Source organism: Megascapheus bottae, chromosome 18 (assembly GCF_031878675.1).
Source record: "Megascapheus bottae isolate mThoBot1 chromosome 18, mThoBot2.hap1, whole genome shotgun sequence".
Lineage (NCBI taxonomy): Eukaryota > Metazoa > Chordata > Mammalia > Rodentia > Geomyidae > Megascapheus > Megascapheus bottae.
This window is the reverse complement of record NC_143526.1, coordinates 10,906,411-10,925,617: the sequence shown is the minus strand read 5'-3', so window position 1 is coordinate 10,925,617 and position 19,207 is coordinate 10,906,411. Positions and strand designations below refer to the sequence as shown.

Below are 19,207 nucleotides of genomic sequence, written 5' to 3'. Positions count from 1 at the left end.
AACGGGAGAAGCCTTCACTGGGCCTAACCAACTGCCAACTGGTAGATAGCCAGTGTCTCACATGGAGAAAGGGAAAAAGCAAGATAAGCCCTGCCTTGAGAGATAAGGACAGACCACCAGGCTTGCACTTCAACTTCTGTAAGCCCCAGCTGTTTTTTTGTTTGTTTTATCAGTCCTGGGACTCGAACTCAGGGCCTGAACACTGTCCTTGAATACTTTTGCTCAAGGCTAGCTCTCTACCACTTGAGCCACAGCACCATTTCCAGCTTTTTCTGTGTATGTGGTATCAAGGAATCAAATCCAGGGCTTGTGCATGCTAGGCAAGCACTCTACCACTAGGCCAAACTCCCGGCCCTTCTCATCTCTTCTTCAGTTGTGTCTTTTCAATACTAAGCCTAATTCTCATTTTAACAGACAGAAAATGCCTTGTTTCAGGTTGCTAGAAATGAAAGCATTTGAATCAGACCTAATTTTTGTTCTCATGCATGGACATACAAATACTGAGATCCACTCATCTTCACTTCAGGATGGAACCTATACAAACTGAGCAAAGAAACATTATCATGTTTCTGTGGCATTTATACACAATGGAATTCTATGCTGCCATCAGAAAGAACGACATCGCCCCATTTGTAAGGAAATGGAAAGACTTAGAAAAAATCATATTAAGTGAAGTAAGTCAATCTCAAAGGAACATAGGCTCAGTGGTTTCCCTCATTTGTAATACTTAGTATAAACCTCAGACTCTCCTAGCAGAAGTTTACAATAGGGCAAAACCTAGATACATAAGGCCATATAGGATGAGCCTAAATGAAAGGACCTCCAGGATATAGAAACAAGAACCATATAATGTGTGATTGTTGTTCTTAATGTACTATGTTGTTTCTCATCTCTTTTGTTGTCCCTTGGTTATTTCACATTATTACAGTATCTTACCTTGTTATCTGATATATTGTATATACATTCATTTGTTTATTTGAAATAAGATAGGAAAGGGGGGGAAACAAGATGAAGGGAGGGGTGGGGGGAGGAAAATGGGGACAAAAACATGAGAAGGGGTAGCAATGTTTGTTAAGTAATACACCTTCTATCTGGTGAATATAATGTAACCCTTCTATTAATTACAATAAAAATATATTAAAAAAGAAACATGTTTCATATGAGTTAAGTTCATATCATGTATGAATTAAATATTAATGTCTGCATTGTATCTTTAGGCTCTTCAAAACAGTTTGAGCACACACAAAAAAGTGTTCTGTAGAAATGAACTCCAGGGCTCTGAGTGTGGATCAGTGGTAGAATGATCTCCCAACATGTATGAAGCATTCCTCAGTCCCACCTAGACAGAAAAAGTTGGAAGTCAAGCTGGGAGTGTGGGCTAGTGGTAGAGTGCTTGCCTAGCATGCTCAAAACCCTGGGGTTCAATTCCTTGGTGCTGTATACACAGAAAAAGCTAGAAGTGGCACTGTGGCTCAAGTGGTAGAGAGCTAGACTTGAGAAAGCTCAAGGACTGTGTCCAGGCCCGTGAGTCCAAGCTCCAGGACTGGCAAAAAAGAAAAGAAAAAGAGAAATGAACTCTAAGCTAGCCAAAATAACACATACCTGTATATCCGGCTACTCAGAAGGTGAAGGTAGCAGATCCTAAATTTGAGGCCAGTCAAGGCAAAATGGTCATGAAACTATCTTAAAAAAAAAAAAAAAAAGGAAGGGGGGGAGCCAGATAGGCCCTGAACTCAAGCCCTTGTATTAGAAAAGGAAAAACTGAAAATGCCCCACATGGAAGAGACAGGCAGAAGGTACCACTCATTCCCCTTGGATATCTGCAGCTGAGAAGAATCTTCAGGGCCAACCGACTTGGTAGCAGCCTGTCACTAGAGCTGTTCCCACAGAATCCATCACTTAGTGCCTGGAAAGCACCTAAGTCACATTCCATAAATGGGGGATGGTGATTACTTACCACCAATATTTGCTATAGACTCTGGCCCAATGAGCTGATTTTCAAATAGCCTTTCTGCTTGTCGTAACTTCGTGTTTGGTTGCAGAACACCAAGCAAGAAAGGGGGTTCTTTGAAGCTGTAAAATAATGCAATTATAGGAATTTATGTACACAACTGTAAAGGAAAATGTTTATTGAGGATCTATTAACCTCATTATTTGATAAACAGCACATTCCAGTAATATCTTTAGTTGACAGAAGCATAAAAGTTAAGGAAAGGTGGGTGCAGTGGCACATGCTTGTAACCTAGCTACTCAGAAGGCTGAGATCTGAGGATCAAGGTTCAAAGCTAGCCTGGGCACAAAAGGACCTGAGACTCTTATCTCCAATTAACCTCTAGAAAACGGATAGTGGTGCTTGGCTCAAGGGTAGGGTGGTAGCCTTAGGCTGAAGAGCTCAGGGACAGCACCCAGGCCAAGTTCAAGACCCGTGATCCACACACATACACACACACACACACACAAAAAGTTAAGGAAAAAGAGCTGTGCAAAGGTATCAGAGAAGGCCACCACACAAAATAAATATGAATATATAGGACAAACATGGCTAATACCAAGACTTCAGCAGTTACCTACTCCCTGAGAGCATCTGGGGCTTGTTATGATTTTAAAGCCCAACAGGAAGAGTACTTATAGTAGTAGTTGAGAGCTGTACAATATTTTATAATTACACATTTTACTACCTGCATGAAACAATAAAGGAATAGAAAATAACCTTTAGGGACAATCAAGAATGTCAAGATCTAACAGAAGATGGGTGTAGTGGCACATGTGCATAATCTCAATACTCAGAAGGCTAAGACAGGAGAATCAAGAATCAAGGCCAGCCTGGACTGTATACCAAGACCTTGTCTCAAAATATTAATTAATTAATTGATTAACTTTAAAAAGAGCTAATAGAAGCACATAAAAATTAAATCCAGCTGGTCACAGTGGCTCATGCCTGTAATCCTAGCTATTCAGGAGACTGAGATCTGAGGATCACAGTTCAGAGCCAGCCAGGGCACTAAAAAACATGAGACTCTTATCTCCAGTTAATCACTAGAAAACAGGAAATGGGGCTGTGGCTCAAGGGGTATAGCTGGTAGCCTTGAGCTGAAGAGCTCAGGGATAGTGCCCAGGCCCAGAATCCAAGCCCCAGGACCGACAAAAAAAGAAAAAAATTAATCTAAGCAGGACCCACAGGAGACTTACAAGAGAAGAGGAAAAGCAGAGTCCTTTACACCTTCACCTCTGGAACCTCAGAAAGCCAGGTCTCAAAAGTGCTCAGAGAAAACTTTATACAACCCAGACTGCGGTCTCATGCTGCCTTATTTCTCCACAGGTGAGTATCGCTGCATTAATACTGGCTTTGTCACACCCATGCCCACCACAACCACCAAACAGCCCTGTCATCCTGCTTGCATCTCCTCACATTATTAGATGTGTTCTCAAAAACCTCAACAAGAGGTCATAGATCATGTGTCTAGGAAGTTCCTCTCATTCTCCCCAACAGAAGAAGAAGGCAGCTTCAGGGGGCAGGCTTCAGGCAGCCCTGTAGCCTCAAAGGTGACATTTTCTCCTCAGTAGCAATACCAACCACATATTTTCTTTATGGAATAACATCTCTATTTCTCAAAACTTACTTTTTAGCCAAGTTTCCTTTCCTAGAAATGACATCAGCCTTCTTAATAAATTTTGTCAAGTAACCCCTCCCAAGGACAGAGGGGCAGCTTACCTGAGAGGCTGGGGATCTATGGGAGATTCTAGAAACATCATGGCTCCAAGCAGGGGAACAGTGAGAGACACAGCCAGCATCAAGAAGGTCATTCGGAAAACTCTGCCACTAAAAGAGCTGCCAGAAATAAAACACACAAAATCAATCAGAAGAAAGGCATAGCAACAAGCTCAGCTGGCCTAAACGACCTTTCCCCTAAATCAGGGCCACTCAACAAAGACTTCTGTGGCTTCACTTCAGCACTGTTTGCCAAGGTTGACAAATATGACTTTGGGGGTTGTTTCCTGTTTTATTTTTTGATCGTGCAGCTACATGAGATATTCTAATCAGGTATTTTTTGCATATCTTGAACCATTTGGCAAACTGAACAAACTGATAAACTCAAAATGGAACAGGAGAAAAGAGTTCTGAGGATATCAGGGATGCACACTCATCTACAGAGAAGACCCTGAGTCCTTGCATGGATTCAAGGCAATGACACGCAGTGCTATGTGTCTAAGATTTTCACGGATAAAAGAGAGGGGGAGAGGGTGCTTCATGACTGAATGCTTTCCGAGCATGAGAGAGATCCTAGATTCCATCCATCAGTACCTCAAGAGAAAGGAAGAGGGGGAGAGAGAGGCAGGGAGAGACAGGCATAAAAGCGAATATTTTTCATGAAGTAAAGGAAGCCAAACAACAATTCCCTAAGCCTCGATTCACTAATCACTTTACAGATGTCACTTCTAGGAATCAAAACAAACTCCTAGCTTTCTACTTGCTGTAGTAAATCTGACAGATACAGGTAGTCATATAAATTCTACAAAATTAAAACTCCAAATCATCCTTATTCTGAAAGCCTTGAGATCTTAAAGCTGTTGGGAATCTTGGGTAAATGTTCAGACAAATGATTAGTGTCTCCATCAGTCCTTGCATACATTATTTCTCATCTGGAAAACAAGTGAGAACATTAAGCTCATGCTACTATATAAACCTCATAGGATCATTACCTATTTATTTGTATTTAAATTTACTGAACATTTGTCATTAAGATTAAATTTAAAGAAAATAAAATCACAAGCTTCTTAGCTGTATATATTTTGGCTCTTCTTCACTTTCATTTTTCTGGTTTTTTGAAACAGGGTCTTTCTAAATACCTCATGTTTGCCTTAAATTCTCAAACCTCCTGCCTCAGCCTCCGTCCTGATTGCTGGGATCCCAGAGGTGTGCCACCACAGCTGGCTAGAACTAGTTTCATTATCTAAGAAAAAGTTGAAATATTGACTTTAAAAAAAAAAATCACGATTGGGCAGGGAGTTTGGCCCAGTGGTAGAGTGCTTCCCTAACATGCATGAAGACCCAGGTTAGATTCCTCGGTACCATATATACAGAAAAAAGCCGAAAATGGTATTTGGTTATTTGAAATAGGATAGGGAAGGGGGGAAAACAAGATGAGGGGTGGGGGTGGGGGAGGGAAATGGGGACCAAGACATGAGAAAGGGTATCAATGTTTGTGAAGTAATGCACCTTCTATCTGGTAAATATAATGTAACCCTTCTATTAATAAAAAAATATATGGAAAAAAAGAAATGTACTCAATACCTAATCTATGTAACTGTAACCCCTCTGTATATTACCTTTATAATTAAAAAAAAATTTTAAGAGAAAAAAAAAAGAAAGAAAGAAAAAATGGTGCTGTGGCTCAAGTGGTAGTTCTAGCTGTGAGAAAGCCCAAGGACAGTGCTCAGGCCCCAAGTTCAAGGCCCAGGACCGACAAAGAGAGAGAGAGAGGGAAAGAGGGAAAGAGAGAGAAAGGGAAATTTAGACTTAAATGAAATAGACACTATTTAAGTGCTGTATTTTGATTCCTTACAGGTCAGTCTTCAGTTATTTAAGTATATTTCAGGTATAGTGTAGAAATGTAGAGAGCTGTGCCACTACTGACTTTCTCAACAACCAGCCAAGTGACTTCAGGCCAGTTTCTTCACTCCAAATGTGCCTACAGGTTCCCACTGTAAAAGGGGTGTGTGGAGAGATGCCTCAATATCATGCCCAGTTTTGAACATGTGTGACTTTAACAAATGGATAAAGCCGAAAATGGAATTGATTCTACTGTGCCTATTACAGTATAGAGAAAGAATGACAAAGAGAATAAAGAAAAAGGAGGTAGGCTAGGATTGGCTTGCATGGTGCCCCTTGCAGACACTTTGGACACCATGACTGAAGAATCTTGATGCTCAGCCAGTACCCGGAGGGGGAAGGATTCTTCCCTGTGGCCTACTGTTATCTTGACTTAAGCACAGTAGGCACAGTAAGTCCTGTCCAGGACTTCTGACCTACCCAACTGGGAAATAATAAATTTGTACTGTTTATGCTACAAAGAATGTGATAATTTGTTATATCTCATATTTTTTTCTTTTCTTTTTTCTCTTTTGAGATAGGGTCTCACTATGTAGCCCAGGATGGCCTCAAACTTGTGTACCTCCTGCCTCTGCCTCTCAAAGCTGAGATTACAGACCTAAGTCACCATGCCAACTCACTTCACGAATACAGATTTCTGAATAAACTAATTTCTAGGATCTAGAAGTAAAATGCTCCTGCACCAAATACTTGAAAATGTGGAAATAACTTTAGAATCAGGCTTCTAGTGAAGGATGGGAGAATTTTGGGGAACTGGAGAGGAAAAAAAATGTTTCCTTGAAAAGTTTAAAGTCTCAGAAAGAAAAGAAGAGCAAGGTAGAAAAGCCACATATTGTCTAGAAAGCACAATCTTCATTCAGTCCTGAGTCACACACACACACACACACACACACACACACACACACACACACACACACAGATATGCCATTTTAGAGCATGTTTAACTCATTATAATAGACAGCAGAAAGGTATTTAGATATAAAAGGTACCTCTGGTAAGGATTTACAAAGATGCCAGATAATAAGTTATTGGCAACATGGAGAAGAAAAAGGTGAAAAAAGCAGAAGAAATGTAGGAAGCAGATCCTTGTTAGATAGTAGCAGGAAATGAGATTGAGTCATATCCTGCATGAAAGCCAAACTTTCAATTATGAAACAATTACAAAACTGGACACTTAGGTGAAGAGGTTCCTAAAAAAGGTGCCCTCCACAGCGGGACAGACATAGGAGAACTACCTTTTTCCCTTTAACTTTTCCCCTTTGTTTATGTTTGTCATTTCCCTTCCAATAATCTTCCAACTTCCTTCTCTTTGCTCATATAGGCTTCAGAATCAGTCCCCAACCCCAAGCAAGGTAATATGCCTAAAAAACATAATTCTTGATGGAAACAATCCAGATGCCCTACTGCAGATGAACTGATACAGAAAATGTGATATATATAGATATATAGTATATATATCTATATATATAATGGAATTCTACATAGCCAACAGACAAGATAAAATAATGGCATTCGCAGGGAAGTGGATGAATCTAGAGCGAATCAGGTTGAGTGAGACAAGTTAAGACCTAAGGAACAAAAGGCGCATGGTATCCTTAATATGTGGCTATTAGATTCAATCCTTAATATGTGGCTATTAGAGTACAAGAATGAGGACTCAATATTTGCATATCCAATGCTATGGACATGGTAATGGAAATATAAACATAACTATGACTCTATAGACATAATGTTTTATTTCATAAACTAATATGTATCTATGACATATAAACCCTCAGCCTAATTTTGATTAAGTTCTAAAAACTAAGTGCCAGTGATTGTATATAGAGATTCCTTTCTTGAACACTTGTTTGTTAAATTTGTCATTTGGTGACCCTTCTTTTAATTACAATAAAAAATATATGAAAAAAATCAATGTTAATAAATTCTTTCATTAAAAAAAATTAAATAGGGGCCGGGAGTTTGGCCTAGTGGTAGAGTGCTTGCCTAGCATGCACGAAGACCGGGTTCGATTCCTCAGTACCACATACATAGAAAAAAGCCGGAAGTGGTTCTATGGCTCAAGTGGTAGAGCTCTAGCCTTGAGAAAGCCCAAGGACAGTGCTCAGGCCCTGAGCTCAAGCCCAGGACTGGCAAAAAAAATAATTAATTAATTAATTAATTTAAAAAAGCATAATTCTTGCCTCAAACTCATATGAACTCTCCTGTACCACACAGCACATTACTTTTTTTAATCTTTTTTTGAGCAAGGGTGTGCTGGGGATAGAACCCAGGGCCTTCTACAAACAATGCACACATTTTACCACTAAGCTATACTACTAACTACTACATTCGATATTGTTAAAATCTTAATTTGGCCAGGTGCCAATGACTCATACCAGTTACTCAGGAGGCTGAAAGTTGCAGTTCAAAGCAAGCCAGTGCAAGAAGGTCCATGAGACTCATCTCCAATTAACTACCAATATGCCAGAAATGGACCTGTGCTTCAACTGGTAAAGGACAAGCCTTAGGCATAAAGGATAAGCAAGAGCACAAAGTTCTGAGATCAAGTCCCAGTACCAGCAAAATTAAATTTAAAAAAAAATCTTAATTGGATAATCTGATTCAGTTTATTTAACAATTGAGTAATGGTTGCCTTTCACATAATGGGAAAAAGTTAAATAGGTCCAAATCAAAAGGTTGAGGCAGAACTCATAGTGACAGTACTTATAGACAGAAAAGTGCCCAAAGCCCAGGGACAACCTGTGTCCCACATATCACTCATCCTTGTTGGGGTCGAGCAGTCACACCTGTTATAGTTACAGTGGACAGAAAACTGGAGGAGTCAGAGGCCTCCCAGTCCAGGGTTCCCAAAAGCAGTAGTTTGCATCACCTACATCAAGACAACCTGGGCAGCTTTAAGCAATGCCTGGAGACTCTAGATTGGAGGGTACAGTATAGGCCTGAGAGTTCTTTTTTCCATCATTTGTTCCTGGTGTGCAGCTGGCTGCCAATGTTATTCAACTCCCTCCTCAAGGTGTGTCCATCAACACTTTCCCAGCATCTGCTGGAAAGTTCTCTAAGTTTTAGAAATTGTACCTTAAAACATAAATTCCTTGAGCAGCACTATTCAATAAAACCTATCTGATAATGGAAACAGAATAAATGTGAGACATGTGTGGTTGCTAAGCACTTGAAACACAGCAAGCTTGTTACATGAATGACACAAGGATAGTTCTTGTACCCCAGCCCTAGACACAGCTCTATATTTTTTCTTATTTTTTTATTGTCGGGGTAATGCATAGAGGGGTTAGAGTTACATTCACCAGGTAATAGGTGCATTACTTCTCACACACTGATACCCCTTCTCATGTTTTTTGTCCCCATTTCCCTTCCCCCACCCCTCCCAATCATCTTGCTTTCCACCTTCCCTTTCCTATTTCAAATAAACAAATAAACATATATACAATATATCCAGTAACAAAATCAGATAAAGTAACAATATGAGACTAACCAAAGGGCAAAGAGAAGAGAAATCACATGGTACATTAAAAACAATAATCACACAAAATAAAGCTCTGTTTCAATATCCTAGAGATCCTTTCATTTAGTCTCATCCTATATGACCTTATATACCTATTGTAATCCTCTGCTAGGAGATTCCTAGATGTGTACCAATTATTACATATGAGGGAAACCTATTTTTATCCAAGGTTCACTCAATTATTGGGTGGCTTTCCTCAAGGCTGCATCCTGGAAACTCAGTCAACTATAAATCCTCCACCTACTGTCCATGTCTGTCTCTAACTGTACAGCCACATTATTTAGCTTAAATAAAAGAAACTACCTTCATCCTTACCCATTTCCATTAACAAAGACACCACATACTCCTGACCGGTGTTGTCAACTTCCTTCCCAGGTGCAGTGTGAGGTATCAATTTGTTTGCCTCAATCTCTGTGCAGAGCCTGAAGCCATGCTCTCCCCTTGAGGACATGTGCAGCCTGAAATTTCCTAATCTCTAAGGGGAAAAAAATACACAATCATGGTGGTGCAATATGTTTTGACATGCTCTGTGATTGCGCCAGCCAAATCTCTACTTCAAGGCCTTTATGGGCCCCTGGATCTAGAATCCTAAATTGCAGGTTTCCTGAACAGTCTCCAGGAGTTCAAAAATGAACTGATTTTTGGAGAAACTCAATCCCAAACCACAGGTTTTGATACTCCAGCAACCTTGGGTATCAATGTGATCACTGAAACGGAAGAAAGATAAACAGCATCAAGTTCCACCTTTTTAAGTGACTGAAACTTGAATTTTCTCAGTCTTCACGTATCCTTTAAACTAGGCATCCTAAAATCATCATTTTCCTTTGAAAAAATTTAAAAGTTGTTTTTTTAATTAAACAAGAGAAATACGTTTAAAGAGATATTTGAAGACATATATACCTAGGCAGAACTAAGATGAAAGTTCTAGAATCCTGATTTCTCATGCCTGTCATCCATCTTTACAATGCCTCCTCTACTCCTCTGTCATAAAACAGAAAAAAAAAGGGGGGGAAATCATTCTAACAAAAACTCAACCTAAGCTCATTCACAATTATGAAAAAGCAGCTGATACATTCTTAATGCATGTACTCTTCACTCCTAAACAGTTATCCTTAGCTATTAACTAGTTTCTTCTTACACACAGCTATGGTTCATAAGACAAGAAATTGTTTCCCAGTGTATAATTATTTTTCCTATAAAGAATAAATGCTTAAAAGAAATGGACTCTAGGATATGGAAACAAGAGGTTTAAATTGTGTGATTGTTGTTCTTAATGTACTGTTATTTCTCTTCTCTTTTTTTGCCCTTATGGTTAATCTCGTGTTGTTACTGTATCTGACTTTATTATCTGGTATATTGTATATATGTTTATCTGTTTATTTGAAATAGGGAAGGGAAGGGAGGAAAACAAGATGATTGGGAAAGGGGAGGGAAATGAAAACAAAAACACGAGAAGGGGTATCAATGTGGGAGAAGTAATGTACCTACTACCTAATGAACATAACTGTAACCCCTCTATACATTATCTCGACAATACAATTTTTTAAAAAAAAAAAAAAAAAGAAGTGCTCTCGGTACCACCTACAGAGGCCCAGGCCTGGCAAAAAAAAAAGAAGTGCTTAAAAAGTTGGTATCAAATAATAATCATAAGTTTGCCCTGGTATGTTAAGAGTGCTTACTGATCTAGGTCCCATGCTCAATAAAAGGATTTAACAATCAAATTCTCCTTTATGTCTCAAATACAGAAATTTAAGATGCTTGGCAAAAAAAAATCTTATTTCCAAAGCTAGTTCTTAAAATATGCTTCTCAATCACTGCCTACCTACCAGCTCTTCAGCTCAAGGCTACCACCCTACCCTTGAGCCAAGCCCCACTTCCCATTTTCTAGAGGTTAATTGGAGATTAAAGTCTCAAGTCCTTTTGTGCCCAGGCTGGCTTTGAACCTTGATCCTCAGATCTCAGCCTCCTGAGTAGCTAGGATTACAGTCATGAGCCACAGAGCTCAGCTCCATTTTTCTTTTAACTCTACACCTCTGTAGCTTTATATAAACCACCTAGTCATATAGGCCTTAATAACTTTATCAGTAAAACAGAAAATGTTGCCTTTTGTAGTGAGTCAAACAGATCTATTAGTAAATGTCTTTTCCACTACTAAAAATCCATTTTCCTTCTCCTATCTTGATAATTTCATATTCCAAGGCTTCCTTTATTCTATTTAGTACATCTAAAATTAGTCTAACAATGTTAGATTTCTACTTCCTTCTCGTTCTTTTACTTCACCCACCATCCTCAAGACTTTCCTAGTTTTTGCAGGCCTTAAGGTAATCAAAACGTAATTCAACAAACTCTAGAAATACCATAAAACATAATAAAATTCAAAAAATACAGAATAACTTAAAAATATAAGAAAAACAGCTATACTGATATTATAATAAATGTAGAAAGATAAGTGGTGATAAAAATTCACTTGAAAGAAACCAATACAGAAACACAAATGAGGTAGCAACAGGAAAAGATAAAAATATAAAAGAACATCCTTGCATGAGAAATTCAAGACAATATGTATGCAAATAAGCACAAACGTAAAAGACATTCCAGAAAAAAAAATTATGTGGTAAGATATGACTTTGGGACAATCAATTTATCATGTCATTAAAAATCTCCACAGAAAACTTGGAAAACAATTTAATTAAGTTTGCCCTTCTTCCCTGAGGCCAGGAATATCACAGCAGCTGTCAAGAGTGCTAAGACTCAGCTAACAAGTGCCCTCAGGTTCTGTCTGTCCCAGGTACCTCAGTTAGCACTTGAGCACACCTCAGCCAATCTCTCATTCTTCATATGAAAATGCCATGTTTTCGTAGTTTCTGTAGTAAAGCATGGCCAGTCTTTGCATGTTAGTTCTAACACAATCATATATCATCACCAGATAATTAAGTCACAATATCCATAGTAATCCAGGTAACTAACTTGACGAAGAAAGTATTTGGAAATGTGAATCTAAAGTATCCCAGGTAGGTTGGTCACCAAAGATCAGAATATATGACTGCATCTTCCTGACTTTTCCACAGGATCAGGACCTACAGAAAAATTCCTCCAAATTGTCTTTCCGGAACTCAAACATTCCTTTCTGCTATGGCTTTTTCTTCAAATGTATTATCATCAGTGAACAAATGTGACACATAGTAAGCAAAAAAATGCCTTCCATTCAGTATGTATCACACTCTTCACATACTGTCAGTGACTGGTAAGTATTCCAGATATTTCTATCAACCTATTTGCTAATCAATTCCTAATTTGGAGGTTTTCTCTCTGGAGCCTTAGAAATTCAAAACTATTAAAACACAAGACATGAGACCAGTTTTGTTTTGTTTTGTTTGCCAATCCTGGGGCTTAAACTCAGGGCCTGAGCACTGTTCTTGGGCTTTCTCAAGGCTCTACTACTTGAGCCACAACATCATTTCCAGCTTTTTCTATGTATGTGGTACAGAGTAATCAAACCCGGGTCTTGAGTAAGCACTCTACCACTAAGCCAAACCACCCAGCCCGAGACCAGAAATTTTTATGTAGCTTGATTTCTAATTCTAGATCAAGGCTTCCGTTTTTGGCAAAGACAGCAGCAATAGCCAAATGCTTGAGATTTATTGAACACTCACAACTACAATGTCTTTGCTTCTCCGTCCTTAGGAGGAAAACCTGTAAAGCTGAACTCTTGTAAAATCTGCCCACGAGCCGGAGTAGCAGAGGACGCCTGTGATCCCAGGACTGGAGAGTCTCAAAGTTCCGTTACTCACAAGTTCTACTTTAGCCTAGGTTACACAGTAAGACACAGTCTCCAAAAAGGGCCAGGGCCAGGGCTCGCTTGCAGAGCGCTTGACTAGCGGCCATCATTAATAATTAAGAATAAACAATAATATAACACCTTTTCGGACCTGTCCTTTCAGAAGAGTATACACGGGGGCGTGAAAGACGCAGCGTTCTGCACAGAGTAAGCAGTAGTAGGTGAGCCAACGAGGACAGAGCAGAGGGGTGCAGGGAGCCAGGAAAAGGCCGAGCGGTACCGGTGCTGGGAGCTGGGGCGGCGAGTGAGCGGCAGGACGGGTCCGGTGCGGCGGTCCGGGAGAGCTGGAGGAAGACACCGAGGGGATGCGAGCCCCGCAGGGTGGACCTGTGGGTCTCAGGCACCCGAGAGGTGTATCTGCTTTGGGAGGGTCTGTTTCTTTAGCCCTGCAAACGAAATCTCGCGCAGGGAATAAAAACACAAACCGGCCCTTTTCCCTCGATTCTTCTTAATTTTTGTAGGAGATACATGTGGAAGAGGATGGGACGGGAGGAACGGGGGGGGGGTAGAATCTTGAAAGGGGTGCCATTGGTCCAGGAGGCACTGTACGTGTTCCTCCTCTGCTCTGTTAAATGGCAAGTCCTGTATAAAACTATTTAAAAGAATCTCCATATACATCTATAACTATATATATGGTTGTTGTTGTTGTTGTTTTTATGCCAGTCTGGGAACCGCGATGCTGTCACTGCAGTCGCCACCGCCCTCCCCGCCGCCTCCGGGACCCCAACTCCAGCGTCAGGGGCTGGAAGTCCTGCCTACCTGCCGTCCTTGACCTCCGGAGCCTGGCCATCGTCAGTGACCACCTGCGGCCGCAGCGGCCGGCGATGCCTCAGTCCGTCCGCCTCGCTCATCGTGCGGCCGCCAACACCTCCTGAAACTAACCACACTCAACCGCGCCCGCTCACCAGTCTGGGGTTGTCCCGCCCCGTCCGCGGCGCGCGGAAATGACGTGACCCACCGACCAATCCGTGGCTACGGCCCCGCCTCTTCCGGTCGCAGGACCTGGCCGGCCTTCTTCTCAGTGGTGTCTTGACTCCTCAAGGCCAGTTTGAGTCGGCGGTGGTGAGCGGTCTTACCCTGGGTCCCCCGGCGGGAATTGAGATATCTGGGCAGCGTCTGGGACGCCAGGGGCTGAACCTCGGCCAACCTCAATGCGTTATCGGCCTTCATTTCTCTTTATTTGAGGCCACAGCAAACAGCCAGCACTGTACCTTGGCAGTCCAGGATCGAGATGTTGTCCGGAGAGAGGGTGGCACTGTTTATTAAATGACAGCAACAACAATAATAATAGTACTTCCATGCTCCTGGGGCGCAAAAAAAAAAAAGTCTTTTCTGAATGGCTTATGGTTAAGGGAAAAGCAGTCTGGAAAATGTTTCCCTTTGCACGATCAGATATTGTTTTCTAGATCTCTAAGTGAAGGTTACATGGACACTTGGTAAAGTTTCCAAGAAGGTTACCACCTTAGTAAGGGTAGATGCAAATAGAATTTTTCGTTAGTAATAAAGTTTAAGGAAACAAGAAGCAAGCATCCGATGGTTTATCCACAATGCTGTGAGCTAGTTGTATTTATACATAATGAGCAAATCACAAGACAAGACCCCTTTCTCACAGAAATTAAACTAGCTGGGCACTGATGGCTAACTCCTGTCACCCTAGTTACTCAGGAAGCTGAGATTGGAGGCGCGAGCTTCAAAGCCATGGAAATTCCATGAGACTTTTAACTCCAATCCATCACAGAAATAGCTGGACGTGGAGCTGTGGATGTGGCTCAAGTGGTACAGAATTAGCCTTGTGCAAAAGGAGCTCAAGGACAGTGCCCAAGCCGAGGGAGGGATAGAAAGGGGGGAGGGGGAGGGGAGACAGACAGACTGACTAATCAGGCCATTCCTGTTTAAATTTTATAACGGCTTTAGAGGAGGAGAATTTGACCTTGTGAAAGCATTTGCAAGATTGAAAGATGAATGGAATTAAGAGGAAAAGACAAGGAAGGGGAGTCCCAGTCAGTGGAAACAAAGTTGCATAATAAACTGGGGAAAGCATGTTCAAAATGCATTTAAGAGTTTCCTTATTGCACCTGAAGAAGTTTCAGATCTAAGCCTTTTTCAGGGTTAGATGGCATTAGAATTCCATGTGAGTGTTTTGTATTCATCAGTGTTAAAGAGGCAGCATGAGGGAAGTGGAGAGTTACTGTACAAATGCAGTTCTATAGAGAGCCCAGGTTATGATTCAGGCCTTAGAAACATTTGCTTTCAAATCATTGAATATAGCTGGAACAGCTTTTATTATCAGGGATAATTTAAACAAACTACTGTGTGATCTAGCCTCTTCTGCCTTTCTGGATTGTCCTTTGTGCCCTAAATTCCATTTCAGACACATAATTGCTTGCCATTTCTGATTCTGTGCCTCCATACCCTTTTCCATATTATTCCTTTTGTCTTGTAATATATTTCCTTCACCAATGTCTAAAACTACTTTTGTCATTCAGGACTCAATTCCAGCAAAAAAAAAATTCTTTCCCAAATTCACAGAGTATCTTGTTTCTAAAACACTTTAAACATTTCCCCAAAATAGCCATAAGCTCATGCATTGAAGTTAGCCAAAACCAGTGTGAAAATTTACCAAAAAATAGCCAGAAACATACCCATTTAAAAAATCATGAAAAGTTGCATTCATTAAATCATGAAAAATTATTAGGTTCGTTGAATTCACTGAAGCAAAAGAGTGCACCAGAGAATCTATGAGTCTTCACAAGAAGACAGTTATAGAAGTCTGGCTCTTCGTGCAGTTTAAGAATAGTCTTGGGATGGATTAATCAGAATCCATAAACTGGGAGACTTTTATCTCTGAAACACATGAGTCTATGTGGGTTACTGGAAGAGGAGCTCTGTCTTTTATCTTGGAGCACATGAGCATGAATGAACTGTCATTAAAATAGTCTGAACTCAGATCACTTGTGTTACACAACACAGTTTGGTCTGATTTTTCTGTTTGTAAGTCATCATGAAGTCCTTTATGTTGTGCTTTTAGTTCTTAGTCTCACTGTGCCACTCTTCAGCCTAACTGCCAACCAAATGAACTTCACTCTCTTATTGTGCCAGCTATTTTCAGATAAATTGGACCACTCTGAATAATTATATGATATTTCTCAATTGCTGCACTGTTAACCTTTTGGACTAGAAAATCATTTAGGAGAAGTGGAAGGAGGCCTGTCATATGTACTATAGGATGTTTAGCAGCATCCTTAACTTCTACCCCCTAGATGCCAGTAGCATCCTACCTAGTTGTGTACTGTACTTTGAGTCTAGAACCCCAAATGCCTGTATGGCAAAGGCTTGATCCCAAGCACATAGTTCTGCTGGGAAGTGCTAGAACCTTTATGAGGTAGGGCCTAGTGGGAGGTCTTTAGGTCATTGGGAATATGCCCTTGAAGAAGATTGTGAGACTCGAGCCCCTTCCTCTTCTGCTTTCTCACTTTCTTGCCATGAAGTAAAGAGTTTGCATTACTATACATTCTTCGAACAATAGACTGAGACCTCTAAAACTTTGATGCAAATCAAACAATTTCTCTATAAGTTGTATATCTTAATTTGCTATAATGATGGAAAGCTTACATATTTTGTTAATCACAAATATTCCCAGAAATTGCCCCAAGCCCTCTAAAGGAACAGAATAGCCCTTAGCTGAGAAATACTGGGTTGGAGAACTATCCACCCTGGAACTAAGAGTGAAATTCACTTCCACTAAAATACTAGCCCATATGGAGAGTATTTATCTCAACACAACCAGAGTTCTGCCAGCATAGAAACAGCACATGATGTTGAGCAAGCAGCCAACAATGTGCTCTGAAGCTAAAACTAGAAGCAAACTAGACTTCTAGTCCAATGCTTTTGGTTTGGAGTGTGTGTGTGTGTGTGTGTGTGTGTTACTAATGTTTTAATTCAGGACCTTAAACTTGCTAGACAAACACTCTACCACTTAATCTATATCCCCAGCCCTTTTTTGCTATAGTTATGTTTTCTTGTATGGTCTCATTTTTTGCCCTGGACTAGTCTTCTGTCTCTACCTTCCTCTCAGTTGGGGTTGTAGATGTGAGATATCATGCTTGGCCCTCAAACCTCATCATCCCTTTCACAAATATCTCCCGAAAGCCAAGTTCCAAATGCTATTTAAAAAAAAAAAAGTGGGGCTGGGCACAGTGGCTCATGCCTATAATCCTAGCTAATCAGGAAGTTGAGATCTGAGGATTAAGGTTCAAAGCCATCCTGGGCACAAAAGAACCTGAGACTTTTATCTCCAATTAACCTCTAGAAAACAGGAAGTGGGGCTTGGCTCCAGGGTAGGGTGGTAGCCTTGATCTGAAGAGCTCAGGGACAGTACCCAGGCCGAGTTCAAGCCCCACAAAAAAAAAAAGGAGTGGGGGGCTTGGAGCATGGCCTAGTGGTAGAGTGCTTGCTTAACATGCACAAAACCCTGGGTTCGATTCCTCAGTAACACATACGAAGAAAAAGCTGGAAGTAGAGCTGTGACTCAAGTGATAGGATGTTAGCCTTGAGCAAAATGTGTCCAAGGACAGTGCCCAGGCCCTGAGTTCAAGCACCAGGACTGGCCAAAAAAAAAAAAAGAGTGGTGGGGGTGGGAATTAAGGTGAGCATTATATTCTGGGAAGTAATATGTGATGCATTCATTATAGCCATTATAAAGGCTGACACAGGAAAACTTGTCAGCAACCTGCCCTGTGGTTTTTGTTTTTTTGAGGAAGAGCAAGTGCCAACAGGTATGAATAACCAGAGACTTGGAAGAAGTTTGTGTATCAAGCCTTGGATAGGATTAGTAGATGGACTGGGGATATACGAAGAACAAGAGGCAGGCAAGAAGAGAAGAGTAGGGTGCACTTGGACTAGTAAACAACCCAGGTATGGCCACAAATAGACCTGCAGGTTGCAGGTTTCTGACTGACAAAAGAATTGTCTAAAAGGATCAAAGAAGGGCACATAGGATGCTGAGCCCCTTTCCCTGCCCACAAGACAGGAAGAGGAGGAGCCTATTTAGAAAAGGTAAGTTGTGTCATGGTGGGAAGCTTCAGTTTCAATTCAGATGAACAGCAGAAAGTGGAAGTAGAGACCATAAAGAGCTTGCTTGCCTCAGAGAAAGCATCTTAGATATTTACTTGCCAGACACAGGCATCCACAAAGCCAGCTTAAGATGGAGGGCCAGTGATGGTGGTCCTCCCAGATACTGTGGAAGCTAAGTATGGTCTATGGTCACAAATCCAGGAGTTCAAGGCTAGCCTATACAATATAGCCAGACTATGTCCAAAAAATAACAAAAATCACTTTGGGAAACTGAAGGAAGTATTTATTGGAAAGCTCTTTATTATTGTGGAACAATAAAGGATTTTTGATGTTATAGAACTTAAGTACAGACAGCATAACACTTGGGCCTTTCAGTACATGGGACTGAAGGAGGATCCAGAAAAATAGAAGCTAGGTCACTCTCACCACCTCCACTCCTGTGCTTTGAGGTATCTTGTGCTTGCATCTGCTTCCTTGACAGATCCTGGCTATTGTCCCCACTTCCACTGAGAAGCCAGAAAAGAATCACTTTTCCAGCTTGTGAAGCTAAGGTGGACACAGACAGGTAGGATTCTTGCCATGAAATAGAACATATAAGAATTCTCTTGCCTAGGGGCCAGGAGTTTGGCCTAGTGGTAGAGTGCTTGCCTGGCATGCATGAAGACCCAGGTTCAATTCCTCGGTACCACATACATAGAAAAAAACAGAAGTGGTGCTGTGGCTCAGGTGGTAGAGCCCTATCTTTGAGAAAGCCCAAGGACAGTATTCAGGCGCTGAGCTAAAGCCCAGGACAGGCAAAAAAAAAGAATTATCTTGCCTACTAGGAAAATTTTTGCTTTTCTGATAGACAAAAAGGGACTGGCCCTGCCTCTTCTACACCTGTGGTACACTTGGAACACATACCTTAAATGAACAACACCCTGAAAACAGAATCTCATAGACTGCTGACCTGTTGCAGCAACAACCTACCTCCAGGGTACATTTTAACTTAGGAAAATAGTCCCAAGCAATCCCACAGAACTATTACCTGTGGAGCTGTTCAGGCTGCTCCTGAGTCTGGTCTGCCTGCACCTTCTTCCTCGATATGGCTACAGCTACTCACTTCAGGTGTTCTACATCAAGTAATACAACCTCTGTTCAGACTCCTGGATTGTTCATTGTC

The 19,207-nt window shown here is 41.0% G+C and overlaps 1 protein-coding gene across 1 annotated transcript in view; it reads right to left on the bottom strand.

Moving 5' to 3' along the window:
* Nucleotides 1-13,899, bottom strand: part of Apmap (adipocyte plasma membrane associated protein) — a 28,974-nt gene extending 15,075 nt beyond the window's left edge. The window contains exons 1-3 of the mRNA XM_090351906.1: nucleotides 13,732-13,899; nucleotides 3,713-3,829; nucleotides 1,958-2,073 (exon numbers count right to left, since the gene is read on the bottom strand). Coding sequence (XP_090208032.1) covers nucleotides 1,958-2,073; nucleotides 3,713-3,829; nucleotides 13,732-13,823 — 325 coding nt within the window. The 5' untranslated portion in view covers nucleotides 13,824-13,899. The remainder of the gene's footprint in view (nucleotides 1-1,957; nucleotides 2,074-3,712; nucleotides 3,830-13,731) is intronic.
* Nucleotides 13,900-19,207: the final 5,308 nt, after the last annotated feature.